At 41.3% G+C, this 14,438-nt stretch overlaps 1 protein-coding gene across 1 annotated transcript in view; it reads left to right on the forward strand.

The window, feature by feature from the left end:
- The window catches only part of LOC117823513 (raftlin-like), a 185,360-nt gene that overhangs the window by 98,767 nt on the left and 72,155 nt on the right, over nucleotides 1-14,438 (forward strand). The window contains exon 4 of the mRNA XM_034698722.1: nucleotides 6,337-6,445. Coding sequence (XP_034554613.1) covers nucleotides 6,337-6,445 — 109 coding nt within the window. The remainder of the gene's footprint in view (nucleotides 1-6,336; nucleotides 6,446-14,438) is intronic.

A 14,438-nucleotide genomic window follows, 5' to 3' on the forward strand; every position in this document is an offset into this window, starting at 1 on the left:
AAAGTGAAAGATAAAATGAGACACTAAATAAAACAATATGAAATATATGGACTCCTGAGAATGTTGTACATCTGTTGTTGCTCATGAAATTTACATATTGCATGAGTTTGTTTTTTTTCTGTTTCATCAATATTTAGCTCACAGTCATCACTGAAGGCTTTCATTGTAGTTTATGATCTCTGATTTTAATGCAAAGTCCAAACCTGAGAGTGATTTGCTTTCAGATTTTGGTAAAGTCTGTATGTCTTCAGGTTTTCAGGTTAACAAAACAAAGTAAAGTTTCAACAGATCAGATTTAGCTCACAATGTTTGTTCTGAGAGTATATCAAGTAAACAAATGAGGACTCTACGAGCTGTTTGCATTTTGCTTTTACATTCATCTTCCACTGAGAAACAGTAATATATCAGCACTATGCCTTTTCATACTTTAGTGAGCACTGCGTAATTGGAAACCACACAATTACAGATGATGTAGCCACTACAGTGCTAAAACAAATCCCTCAGCAAGCCATTAACAGGTAACACGCAATTAGTTACCATGTGATCGTTCAGCTCCGGTGGGAGAGATTAGTCCAACACAAGATGTTCTACGGCGAAACAGAGTGTATGTGTGTGTGACCCATCTGTGGGCAGACAAGGAAGGGGGGGAGGGGAGGGGACGTTAGCAGGTGTACTCACCCAGGAGGGGAGCTCCAGGTAGGCAGGCAGGCATTTGACACCCGTCTAACCACTGGAGACCTCCGAGGTTGACAGCTGGAGCTGCACGCTGCATGAAAAGTCGCTGTTTCACACGGAGAAGATGGACTGCAGGTGATGCAGCTGCTATTTTTAACCCCAAGGCCTCCCTCCAGGAGCGAGTGCAACGTTTGATGTCCTCACCATCCGCTCTTCCTCCTTGTCCTTTTTCCTCTCCTCCTCTGCGGGAAGAAGTCCTCAGAGTTTTACTCCAAAATGTATTTGTTCATCATTTCAAAGGAAATAGTGATACATTTGATGGCTACCAAATGAAATCAGCTTCATGTGCTTAATGTTTGATTCAAAAGAAAAATAATTTGTGTAATTTAAAAAATGAGCTGGAGCTTTTTCTCTGAAAACTGAAATTATTACACCATGAAGAAAAAAGTTGTTTTTCATCTTTTGACATAGACTGTATAAATAATGGACATAGTATCAATGACGTCACCCATCTGTTCCTGCGGGCTGTTTTGAAGCCAATCGACTGCGGCAGCCATATTGGAAATGCGGAACTCAACCAGGCATAGTGTGACATAAAGAGGCGGGGTTAGAGCCTCCTAGCCAACAGCTATGTGTTCCCGCTCAGGAGCCAAGTCAGTCATGTCCTTGTTTGGGCAAAAACACATAATCTTAATCAATCAATCAGACTTAATTTATAAAGCGCTTTTCATACAATGACATTGTAACACAAAGTGCTGTACAAAAAAAAATTATAATAAAAAGACCTTCCCCATCCTAATCCCAAAACCCACCCACAATCCTAAAGTGAAGAACACAAATAAATTTATTTAAATAAAATAAATAAATGAAAATAAATAAATAAATAAAGAAGTTTCTGAACAAACAGAGTAAACGCTCTCATGATATCTTAATGAGGAAACACTGGAGGTAAAAATAAGATGTTAAAACTCAACACAAGAAATTAAAATCACCAAAATAAAATACATTTCTAAGATGATAAAACACTAAAATATATAACCATTAAAAGAAAATAAGATGCTATACTTAAAATTGATAAATAAATAAAGTAAATTACTAAGATAATAAAACACTAAAATATCAAACCATAAAAGGACAATAAGATACTATACTTAAAGTAAATAAATAAATACAATAGAATAAAAATGACAAAAATTTGAACTAGATGATAAATAAATTAATAAAACTGTTAAGAATAAAACTCAGTTAAAGGCAAGGCTGAAAAGGTAGGTCTTGAGTTTGCTCTTAAAAATGTTGATGCTCTGTGCAGCCCTCAGATCTTCAGGTAGGGTGTTCCACAGTCGTGGGCCGTGATAATAAAAAGCTGCCTCACCGTGGGTCTTAGTTCTTACTTTTGGTACAATTAAAAGTCCACTACCTGATGACCTGAGGGCTCTCACTGGCTCATATGATAAAAGTAAATCTGATAAATAAGAAGGACCAAGACCATTAAGAGATTAATACCTTCTGAACCGTCACGTGTGCGGATAGAGAAATTAGCTACGTGGACCCAAGCCGTTTTTTGAACCAGGCTGTAAACATGTTTATTAATGCTGCAAAGATCGTCTTTTTCCCATTCATGTGTGTGTGGTTTCTGGTTTTTCTGCAGCCAGCCTCAAGCAGATTCTCGATGAATTGCAGTTTTTAACACTTCCGCATGGGCTTCATACTTTGAGACCAGAGGTTGCCGTTTGTCTTTTGAAGGTTCCTCTCAACTTGTAGCACACAAGGCCACAGACCCATCAGTACAGTGTTGCCAAAATAATATGTAGAGGTCTATTGTGCAGTGATATAGAATGTAAGAAAGGAAAGACTGCAAATGGTTTACACTGAACAACAATATATACAATACACTGTTTCTCTCTACCTCTTCCCCTGTCTGTTTTGGTCCCTGCAGACACGCCTGCAGCACAATCAAGCTGTTGGTTGCTTCTGCTTTATGTTGCAACCAATAGAGGATACATCTACCTTTTTTTGACAGCGCCACCAAGCATCTGTCATCGTGCCTTTGAATGTTGTGACACTGCAAAAAAGAAAAAAAAAACGAGTGTGCTCCCGGCTCGTCGTAATGAATGTTTCACAGAGCGTGTGAAGTTTGCACTTAACGAGTCGCTCGGCCCAGATTCTGCTCTGCTGTGTGCTGCGACTGCAATACCCGCACAGCGACGGGTGTCACTGACAATCCAGCAGAAGTGTGGTGACTGTGTTTTTGTTTTTGTTTGTTTCGGGGGGGCTTCTTGGATGGTTGGATGACATAAATGAGGCCCGCTGGTTGTTCTGTGACGTCTCACAGAAAGTCTTGAGAATGTGATAATGCAGAGATGTTCCCACTGTGTGATTCATGAGGGAACAGGAGCGCTCTCACTCTAACAAGCCTGTGGAGATTTGTTAGCAACATTTATTCAGGCAGTAAAATGACATGTAAAGTGAAATTTAGGCATATTTTTATCAGGAGAAAGAAACATGGGTGAGGCTCATCAAGCAAGCACTTCCCCGAAACACAATATGAAGGCGAGTGTCTGGCTGTCAGAGTCCCTGTGAATACAGTAGGACAGCTTGTGTCATTTGAGTATACAGTGAAACTCTGGCAAACTTTAAAGGGAAACTCCTCAAACTGTATGTGTCAAAGTGAATTTACTAGTCACAGATGGTACAACACATCCTGTGAAAACAGTTGTGTAATGTCTGCTGTGGAAAGAGCTTTTTTTAAGTCAGAGGAAACAGCTCAAGTTATCTCAGCTTGGGTTTGGAAACTACAAACTGGGAGCCAAAAAGTTGAAATATGTGTGCAAAAAAATGTTTTTGATTTTCTTTGTAGGGAGTAAGGGACCCAGGGTTTTTGGATCTTAACCCATTGCACTGCAGGAAGCTAGATCCTCTGCTACTGTTGAAGACATTTGAAGGTTTCTTTACAAAATCAGCTTCTGCAAGTCCCCAGGCTTAACACTACCATACCACATCACTACAGTGTCTTCAATTTTCTTCTTTTTTTTTCCTTTTTTGTCATGGACAAGGATGAATTGTGCAAAGATAAATAGACTCAGGGAGATACATTTGGTAGAGTTTTGATTTGGAGTAGTAATACCAGTAACAATAACATAAATTGAAAGTTTGACATCCTTTTCACTTTCTTGTAGAGAGTTGGATAAAAAGATTTGGAGTGCTATCATCTGGAATATTTGAAGACGTTCTGAAACAGGGAGTGTTTCCATCCTTGGTCTGTTTTGTTTGGACATACATGAACACAGCAATCACACCCTGATGCAGAACAAAACAAACCAGCTGAGATTGCTGAGTAGAGGTGGTCGCGCAACGCTCACTTGCAGTCAAACCCAGGATTGGTTCATTTGCAGTGAGAACACGATGAACACAGTGACATTACTCACTGTCTCCATCCAGTTCAACATCATCAGAATAGCTAATGCTAGGCGTAACATCTCAGGATTCAACATCTACTGCTTCAACTGGTTCAATTCAGAGAATTCAAAGAAATGGGAGTTTGTCCATCTGATCTCTGGAACCTCGACTTTAATCAAGCTGGTCTTGTACATTTACATACTGTAAGGCTGTCTGAGTTCCTTGTCTTTTATGCAACATTGCTCAGCAGAATGGTGACAGCCCAGCCTGACTCATGAGTCTGTAAATGTCTATATTTATGTAAGTTTGACATCTGACAAATATACCCATCTGCCCTACCGTCAATGAGACATTTGACCTCATTGCTGCTTGACTGCTCCTTTTTTTTCTATCTTTGGCCTTTTCATACCTTTTATTGAGTGGATAGGACAGGTGATGTGAGAGAGAGTGGTGAACAACATGTGGCAAAAGGCTGCTGTTTGGAATCAACCCCAGGCGCCTACTTTGAGGACTACAGCCTTGGTGCATACTCTACATTGTGCAGGGCAATGTTCCAACCCTCGACTCATTTTATTGGTGGGTGAGCCGATTAGCATTAGTTAGCGTCTTGAAGCTGGCTTCCCACAAACAAAGTGCAACCAGTATGCATGGTACTTGTTTCACCTATGCAGGGGAAACAGGAGGCTGTGATGTAATGACACAAAGACAGCCTCTTGTGATGGAGTGTGCTTTGTCCCACTTTGCAAGAGACCCAAGGGGAAAATGCAGCAATGTATGTTTTCATCATCTGAATGCAACAAAGCAAACGAGCAACAGGTGGGAAAGCACCCGTACTTTCGTATCATATAATCTAAGATATTACTTCATTGATCCCTGTTTGGTTGTTGCAGCATCACAGACATAGTAGCAAGTAGTAGTAAAAGAATAAGGGTAGAAGAAAAAGGAAAAAAACTAAATAAAATACAATATTTAAATCAAATAAAAATGAAACTTAAAGGAGTATACAAATATTACACATGGTATAAATAGTTGTAATTATACAGGCAGTTGAGACATGTTATGCAAAAGTGACAGGTTGACATGGTGTGATTATGAAAGATGGTAACAGGATCACTCCAGGGTGACAAAATATGACGTGGAGTGTGAGGCAGTTAAGGTGCAATATGCAATATGAATAAAATATGTGAAATAGAAAGCCTTACAGACAACATGTTAGCTGAGTGTACCATGAATTATCCATATTACAAATATTCAAATAATTTTATCAAAAGAAAAGCAAATGTGTCTAGACAGTGAGCAAGCGTTCTCCCCAAAACTGTTCTTTTCTACACGTCTCTCAAAGTTATTATTTGAGAAAAACTTCTCAATTTGTATTCCAGGGTCGGGGACATGACAGAAAAATCACTGAGACAAAGCATTAGGAGCGCTTGCATGCACACACACACCCCCAGAGGGACATGTAAGAGCACTCACAGGGAGTCTTTGCATGCACTGGGAAGCTGCAAGCACAGCCTTTAATACGCACACCAGCATGCACACATGCATCCTTTACCCTCCCACACATCAGGTGTCCGTGTCAAGACAGAGCTCCTGCAGAGCCAACACACACAGCCCCCTCTCACACACACACCCACACACACACGTACTGTTCATGCATGTGGACTGTGTAGCACAGTGAGGAAAAGGGCGTGTGGGGCTTCTTCCCCTTGTCAACAGGAAGAGAGAGAGCGAGATGGAGGCAGGAGCATTTTTCTCCTCGGGGCAGGCTCTGGGATTTCCTCCAGAGGACAGAGAAGGAAAATACAACACCATATAAATAGATTTTCCCCGCTCTAAATACTGATATGGCCTCAGCAGGGAGGGCTGAAGAGACGGGGGGGCGGGACGAGATTTGCATTTGCACTGCTTTCTGCACTCCATGTGTGTTTTCTTTCATCCGTGTGTATCTTTGTCTCACTTAAGTGTTTTATTGTATTTCTCTCCGCCCTCCCACAGTGCAACAATAGCATTAACAAAGCCTCTTGATGCAGTGTAATTTGTTGATAGGGGGTTATTTTTTTATTACACATTTCAAAGACCCAGGCATCAAATCTTTGTTATGTTTCATGACTGTAATTTTATAATGTAGGCCGTTTGTGCGTGTGTGTGTGTGTGTGTGTGTGAATGCATGGGTACCCGAGTGTGTCAGGAGCGTTGTCCGGCAAGCTGGCTGTTTGAAAAGACTGAAACTGATTGTCCTCTCTCCCCCCACTGTGGTGCCTGCAGGGCAGAGAGGAGCCAGCCAGTCTGTCCACCATACAAACTACAGCTGGAGGAGTGTCTGTCTGCAGAGCAGGTGCCCACCCCTGAGCTCATCCAGGGCTACGTCAAGAAGGTAGGGCTGCTTTATAAATGCCAAGCTGAAGGTTTTGTCAGTGTGAGCACAGCTGGAAGGACAAACACAGTGAGGGAGGGATGAAAGCAGAGAAATTGTAGCTGCTTTTTATTCCAAGTGGAGGCCTAGATGCATATTCACACATCAAAAACTGAGTCAGATATCCAAAGCAGACAAAATGTTGGAAACACAAGAAGTCAAACTGAGCCAGCTACCGAAACTTAAATTACTTTATCCAGCATGCCACTCTGTTTGAATGTTACCAGAGCACAGTGTTCGCCTGCTGACAGCTGGGTTTTAGTGAATCAGCCACACAACTGAACCTGCATGCAAGCAAACTTTAACAGCAGCGCGTCTTGCAAAGCTTCAGAAACAGTTTCCATGATGAACCCCACATTGGAAGGATTTTTTTTTCACGCCATTGCCATTTTAAAAACAACAACAAAGGAAACAAGGGGACGCTGTCACTTGAGGAGAGTCCACTGGTGTTAATCAGTGTTAACTTTGCAGCTTAGATGTTGTTGATGTTTCTTTTAAAATAGAAGTCTCTGGCAATGTTGTCGTGATTTTACAGCTTAGAGCTTTATACATAAGACAGAGTTTCAAAAGTATATGCACAACAGTGGAAGGATGTCCATTTTATTTGTTTTTTGTTCATACAAAAATTCAGTTTTGAATTTGGATCCTCAGTTTAACTGGATACAAAACTGTCTGGCGCATTTTGTATCTTAATTTCTATTGTAAAGACAAAGATTTAGAAAAGGAGCACAATCATGTAAGATTCTGGGAAACGTTCCCATTTATTTGATATAGTAAAACCAGTGACTCATTATAAATATGGACGACACGCCTTTATCTCCTCCAAATGTAATAAACAAAGCCAAAATACCCCTGAACAAGTGCTGACATGTTGCAGTGGTGACATATTTTGCAGCCAAATCATGCAAAGAAGAATCCTGTACCTTCCACTTCACAGAGCACACGTTTAATCAATCAATCAATCTTTATTTGTAAAGCGTCAAATCAAAACAAATGTTATCTCAAGACACTTTTACAAACATAGGAGGTCTAGACCACTATGTCAAATTATGAACAGAGACCCGACACCAAGACAGGGTAAGACTCAGTCTAATCCCTCCTTAATCCACCATGAGCATTGCACCTTGCAGTATTCAGCTAGTTACAGCGCTGAGGAAAAACTTCCTTTTAACAGTCAGAAACCTCAAGCAGAACCAGACTCATGTTAGACAGACATCTGTCTCGACCGAATTGGGTCTGGAGAGAGGGATAGAGGAGAATAAGAGATACAGGGAGTCCAGCTAGTTCGTATCAGCTGGAGTCTGGAACGTTCACTGCAGGAGGACGTCTACGGCAGCTCAGAGGGACCTACGGGACAATGGAGCTCAGGGACTCCAGAAAGGTCTATAGTTAGTAACTTTAATGGGACAGGTAGAGTTAAAGTAAGTGATGGGGGGTTGGGGGGGATAGGATCCCAGTGTGTCAGTGCGCCAGTTCCCCCGGCAGTCTAAGCTGGCAGCATAACTAAGAGCCGGTCCAAGCTTGAGCCAGCTCTAACAGCTCTAATGTTTAACTATCCTATACAACAGCAAAGATCGATCAGTTTGATGCAGTCAACAGCAGAACAGATTATTGTGTTGATTGAAGCAGACGCTCACAGTAATGGAAAGGTCATTGATTTGTGTCAGTGTCTATACGTTCTCTCTCGTCATTCTATTCTTCAGATCCTGTCAGAAATACAGAAGGAACTGTCAATCATGATGTCACATCCTCCTTTTTTCAAGCATTAAATGACTAATTAAAAACTAGACTCCTTTGAAAAATGAGCACTCATAAATCAGCATGATGAGAATGAACTGTCATGACAGAAAGCATATATTTGATGTCTTAATTTCTAGCTTATTCCATGTTCTATACTGCACCCATTCAATGGGGGGAGCTCCATATGTTTTGGCTTCACTTTTGGGTAGATTTCATGTCGTCCATCTTTTTATACCAACAATGTATCAAACATTATTTCTCCCTAATGCATCTGAAAACTCGGATTGCAGCTCTGTCACACAGTAGTTAAAGATACCTGTGCGTCCCCGTCTAAATGAACCCCCCTGAAACCTGATGGAGGATAATACAATCATAACACTGCCTGTGTTTGACCCAAAAGACATGAATATAGAGAGAACAGAAAAATGCTCCACAATGAACGAGCAGCTGCAGTCACAAAGGACAGCATCTCTATCATTTTTATCCACACTTCACAGCTGACTCTCTCCATCTCTCCTCAAATAACACATTTTTCCTGCTGTAATTATTATGCACTGCAGGCTGAAAGCAGGTCACTCAGATCCTCTTGAATATTATACATATTTACACGCCTGCAGTAAAACATAGACCCTGCCTGACCTGATTAGACTGAATGTAACACGGAGCTGGCTTGACCCAGGCCCAGGATTAGCTCCTAACAGGTCAAATACCAGGAACTTACATTCCTGTGGAAAGCTCTTATCATTGATTTAAGTTAAAGTAGTGATGCAGGGATGCAGAATGTAATAATGCAAGCAAAGTATGAACATATGGCAGGATAGTGTAAAGTATATGATGAATAGTTGTAGAGAGATTAGCTTTCTCAAACGTGTAAAGTCACTGATGCATTACTTGAACAACATTTTTAATTTGTAGGTTGGCACTATTTTTTCATGTGTTGGATATTGATGGTAAAGTATTCCAGGTATCATATTTTATAGTTTTAAGTGTTAAAATTAGGGAGGTACATGTTTAGTCGACTAAACAATTAACCTTCCCCTCGCTAGTCTGCACAAGACTGACCAGTTGGTAAAATGAATATTAATGCTTTTACTATTGTAGGGCCTGAAACACCGGTCATATGTTGTGTTTACATTGTAGCACAGACATCCCTCACCAGCCTCTGGTTTATAGCTACTGCCATAATGCTGTAAGGCTCTACTACCTGGATTTAAACAAGCACAGATGTCAGATGGCGTCTGATATCGCAGCACAGTTGTCAGTATTTTGATCCTAAAGTGGAGGTAAATTGTATGCAGGCTGTGTCCAGTTTAACCGGCATATAAATACTTGACAAGAGCAATGTTTAACCAGCACAGGCAGGTGGATGTTCACCTCTAAAGGCTGATTTATACTTCTGCGTCGCCCCTACGCAGCAGGGGCTGACGCGGACATGAACCCCACATACTTGTGCGTCGATGTGTCCGTGTCGCGCCGCAATTCTCCTCCGAAACGCCTGAGGGCAGTGCGGTCTCTCTGATAGCCGGTCGCCTGCTTCCGGTCCTGCTACGATCTCTGTTTACTTTTCCACATCGATTCAGAGCGTGTTATGTTAATCTACAGCTGATACATGTTGCTGTTTATCATACAGACATCATTACATGAAGAATAGAGAGGAGGAGATGAAATACACGGCCGATGTGTGGCCGATGTCCGGGATCCCGGAAGTGCTGTGAATGCGGGAAAGACAAAGCCGTCGAGCGGACCAGTCACAGAGCTTGCGGTCCGCGTGGGCTCTACGCGTAGTTACATTTTGGAGGAGGTGCACGTCAGCTACGTGCGTAGGCCTCTGCGTAGGTATGGGAGCTACGCGGACCTACGGCGTAGGCTACGCCGTCGATACGACGCAGAAGTATAAATCAGCCTTAAGGAGGACTGAAGGCTGGTGGTGCTAGCTCAAGCGGCAACCTCCAGTCTCAAAATATGAAGCCCATGCAGAAGTGTTATAAAACTGCAATTCATCGAGCATCCACTAGAGCCTGGCTGCAGAAACACCGGAAACCACATACACACCCATTCAAAAAAGACGATCTTTACAGCAGAAATAAACATGTTTACAGCCTGGTTAAAAAAACGGCTTCAGTCTACGTAGCTAATTTCTCTATCAGCACACACTGTACAGGGGTGAATTTTTTTCTAACACGACGGTTCAGAAGATATTAAGATTACGTGTTTTGCCCAAATAAGGACATGACTGACTTGACTGACAGAAGGGAACACATAGCTGTTGGCTAGGAGGCTCAAACCCCGCCTCTTTACGTCACACTGAGTTTGGTTGAGTTCAGCATTTCCAATATGGCTCCCGCCGACAATTGGCTCCAAAACAGCACTCAGGAACAGACAGGTGACGTCAGGGATACTACGTCCATTATTTATACAGTCTATGTGCTAGCTCTGCCATGTTTACCCATGTTAGATAAATCGTGCTCAATTTCGACTGTTGTCTGCGTGTTTTCCTACTTTGAATTAAATACCTTTGAAATCTACAAAGGTCACTTCAGGACATTTTCATTTCACTAGTTTATTTGCAGATCATCAAAGATAAAGTGGTTTCAGAAGAAGTATTTTCTATCTTGAAATGGTCTGGGGAAGATGTCTAAAGCTGTATAAACCCCACCATCTCAGTTAATGTGATATCGGGCCTCTGTGTGTCAGAGGTAGAGTGGGTTGTCCACTGATCTAATATTTGGAGGTTTAATCTCTGGCCTCTCCGGTCATATCAAAGCAACCCTGGGCAAGAAGCTGCTCTGAGATTTGCTCCTGAGAGTAGCCTTTGTGTGAGTGTGTGAGTGCGTGAAACAGTGAATGTCTGAAGCGTTTAAAGCGGTCAGAAGACTAAAAAGGCTCTCTATAAGTGCAGTCCATTTACCATTTACAAATGAAAGTCAAGTGCACATACCTGAATATAAGTAGAGTACTTTAGCAGACACACATTTTCCATCTCTGAGTGAAAGCTATATCATTTGTGTCATTGTGCAGTTTCCACTTTTTCTCCCTCGAATTTTCTTTTCGAATTTTTTCAAACTTTAATCCATAAATCTCTCCCTCCAAATCGATAGCTGTTTTCTAAATCCGTCTCGGAGACTTAACAGAATGAGATGTTGTTTTCTGTCTTATTTTTAGAGTTAAGCATGTGGAATGAGAAATCCAGCGTATTGCAGTGCTTTCCATTTGCTAAATGTATGTATGTAATAAACTAAAAGCCGTGTTTGGGTGATGGTTCAAGGCTAATGTTAATTAGCAAACCAAGTAGCTGAACATTTCTGTATTTTCCTCAGAGGAGATGAAAGCAGCTTCAGGAGCAGGAGAGCTGAAATCACATTCACTGATCTGATAATGAATTGGCTCTGCAGCACATGTCAGTGTTATGAATGCTCTGCTGGAGAAAGCCTGTTTGAAACAGCACTTCAGATGATGTATACGAACACATCGCTCTCTCTCATGTGAGCCAGTTATGCAGCGTCATCAGGATTTAACCCCAGGTTCTTATCCGTATATTAGCGACCCTTCTGTCGGGTTCTGAAGAGTCGCTCCTGAACTTTTCTGTACATTCTGCCCTTCGATTAGACATGCAGCCGCAGTCCTGCAGGACCTCATTACTGTTGGTTATCATTTTAATCTACTGAGCTGCTACAGGCCTGCTGGAGGAGGAGGAAGAGGCCATGCTAGAAATCTATTAAAAGGGAAAAGGACATGGTTGAGTGGAGGAGGAGTGAGTGGAGGAGTCCATTCCTCAGCCTGTTTCTTTCTGTTTTTCTCTCTCTTCATCTTCTTTTTTCTTTCCCCTCTCATTTTCTTTCCTTTCTCTTCCTCGCTGTCTCAATCTCTGTCGTTATCCCTCTGCCTCTCCCGCCGTCATCTCTCCCCCCTCACTCTCTCAATCTCTCTCTCCGGGGTTTTCATCTTGACCTTCAGACACCTCCTCCTGGTGCCACTTTAATAACTTACGGGGGGAAATAGGAAATGTGGTCTCAAGTCAAAATTGAAATGGGTTTTGCTCTGCAGGCTGTTGATATTCTGGTGGCAGAATGAAGGAAGCTGCTTCCAGAATATTTTTCATCAAGTTTGTGCTCGGCATCATTTCTGTTAATGAAGAGAAATGATGCGATGCAAAGTTTCCTTTCTGACCTCGAAACCTCATTTTCTTGATCTGGGTTCTTGGTTCTTTCTGAACCGGAGTAACTTGTCTTTCCATCTTCATTTAGACCTTTAGAGGAATGCATATTTTGGATTTTACCCTTCATTTATTTCGTTATTGGCTCCGCAGAAAGTTTATTACACTTGATCCCACTTGTATATTAGATTTGACTCTTAAAGGAACTAATAGTTTCTGTAAACACTTTAGCTTCTCAGGATCTAATTTCCTCCTTTGATTTCCATTTAGCTTCTGGCTTTAAGGATTGAACTGTGTCACTGTGTGTCGTGTCACTATGTTGAACTGTTACTGCAGGATATATTGAAACTAATGACCGTCCCTGCATTTAAAATTGAATATGTTTTCTTTTTGCCATAGGACGCACAAAGTACATATTGTGTATGCAATATGCTTACAACAGGGACATACTATATCTTCATCATATTTCCCTTGAACTGTCACCCCCCCTGCTCTGAAATTCATTTAATTCTGTTGAATATTGTGGATTTTATGGTTTCCTAAATGGGGACACAAAATGCTACTTTGCTCCTATTCTGTTTTTTTTCGTCAGCTCAGTTGAGGGTTGGGGTTCTTGGGGATCAAGAGTACTAAGGATAGCATGTGTTCAATTATGTGTTAGAGTAGACCCTGTCTGCAGAGTTTGATAGCCAAGTTTCGTTCCTGGTCCACCAGCCGCTTTCTCAAAGATGGGGCTGAGTTGACCAACATCCCAGTGGGCGATACACTCACTATTGACAAGTACCTCATACTACCAGAGGTGTCAAGTAACAAAGTACAAATACTTTGTTACCTTACTTGAGTAGACATTTTGGGTATCTATACTTTACTGGAGTAATTATTTTTCAGCCGACTTTTTACTTTCTACTCCTTACATTTTAAAAATAGCTTTGACTAATAGTAAGACCCTGTTGGCCCACACCAGCTGTTCCGGGTCCTGAATGTGTGTGGTTGCTTGGTACTTGGATTTATATTGACATTCCAATAAAGGCTGTTGATAACATGCCTGTGAAGTTTGACTTTTTGCACCATTACAATACTTATAGCCAACTAGTCATCATATCTTCTCCATGAAACACGTTAATGCTCAGTAGTACACATATATGTTCTTTAATGTGTTTGCATTGTACGAAAATGCTTTCATTTTGAATGGGCATAAACATGGCTTGAAACAGGTGCAACCCAAATATTTCAACATTAACATATTAATATAACATTATAGTCATTATGGGCCTTAGAAAAAGCAGCCTAAGCCTTTGTCCTTAATGGCATTTTTTCCCCCTTACATTACTTTTATACTTGAAGTAGTTTTGAAACCAGTACTTTCACACTTTTACTTGAGTAAAAAGCTTGAGTTGATAATTCAACTTCTACAGAAGTCTTTTTAAACCCTAGTATCTATACTTCTACTTGAGTAATGAATGTGAATACTTTTGACACCTCTGCATACTACCCCACTTCAAAGATACCAAGTTATACATGTGACATGTTAAACAGTTAGTGCATGCTTAGATTGTGCCTCAGTACCCTGAAGCTTCCCAGAGTAGAATCGCATATCACATGCTGCATATCCAGTGTTCAGTAATATTCAGTAACAGTAATGTAAAACAGAGATTTGAAGCAAATCTGTGTGAGTTAAAAACAACCAACTTGGGGATCACATGCATAGACTGTAAATAAAAATGGACAGCGTTGCTCCGCCTGATCCCATTGTACAGTTCTGAAGCCAAAAAATCCCTCTCCTGGGCGCAGCCATTGTGCAGCCAGAGCCTGTGAAGCCTTTGTAATAAGCTCCGCCCTACAGCGTAACGTCACAAGACGCTGTGTGCCTTTTGGAGTTTCGTTCTATGGCGGCTGTGAATCAAAGGAAACCCGAAAGTAAAACCCCGTTTTTAAACTCTAATAACTAACGAAAAAGAAACTTTTCAGAAAAAAGAGGCCTTGGACACAAAACAGCCAAATAATAACTACATATAACCACAGCATACGGATGTGAGAAACATTCGTACGACGTGTATTTAT

Source organism: Notolabrus celidotus, chromosome 12, assembly GCF_009762535.1.
Source record: "Notolabrus celidotus isolate fNotCel1 chromosome 12, fNotCel1.pri, whole genome shotgun sequence".
Taxonomy (NCBI): Eukaryota; Metazoa; Chordata; class Actinopteri; order Labriformes; family Labridae; genus Notolabrus; species Notolabrus celidotus.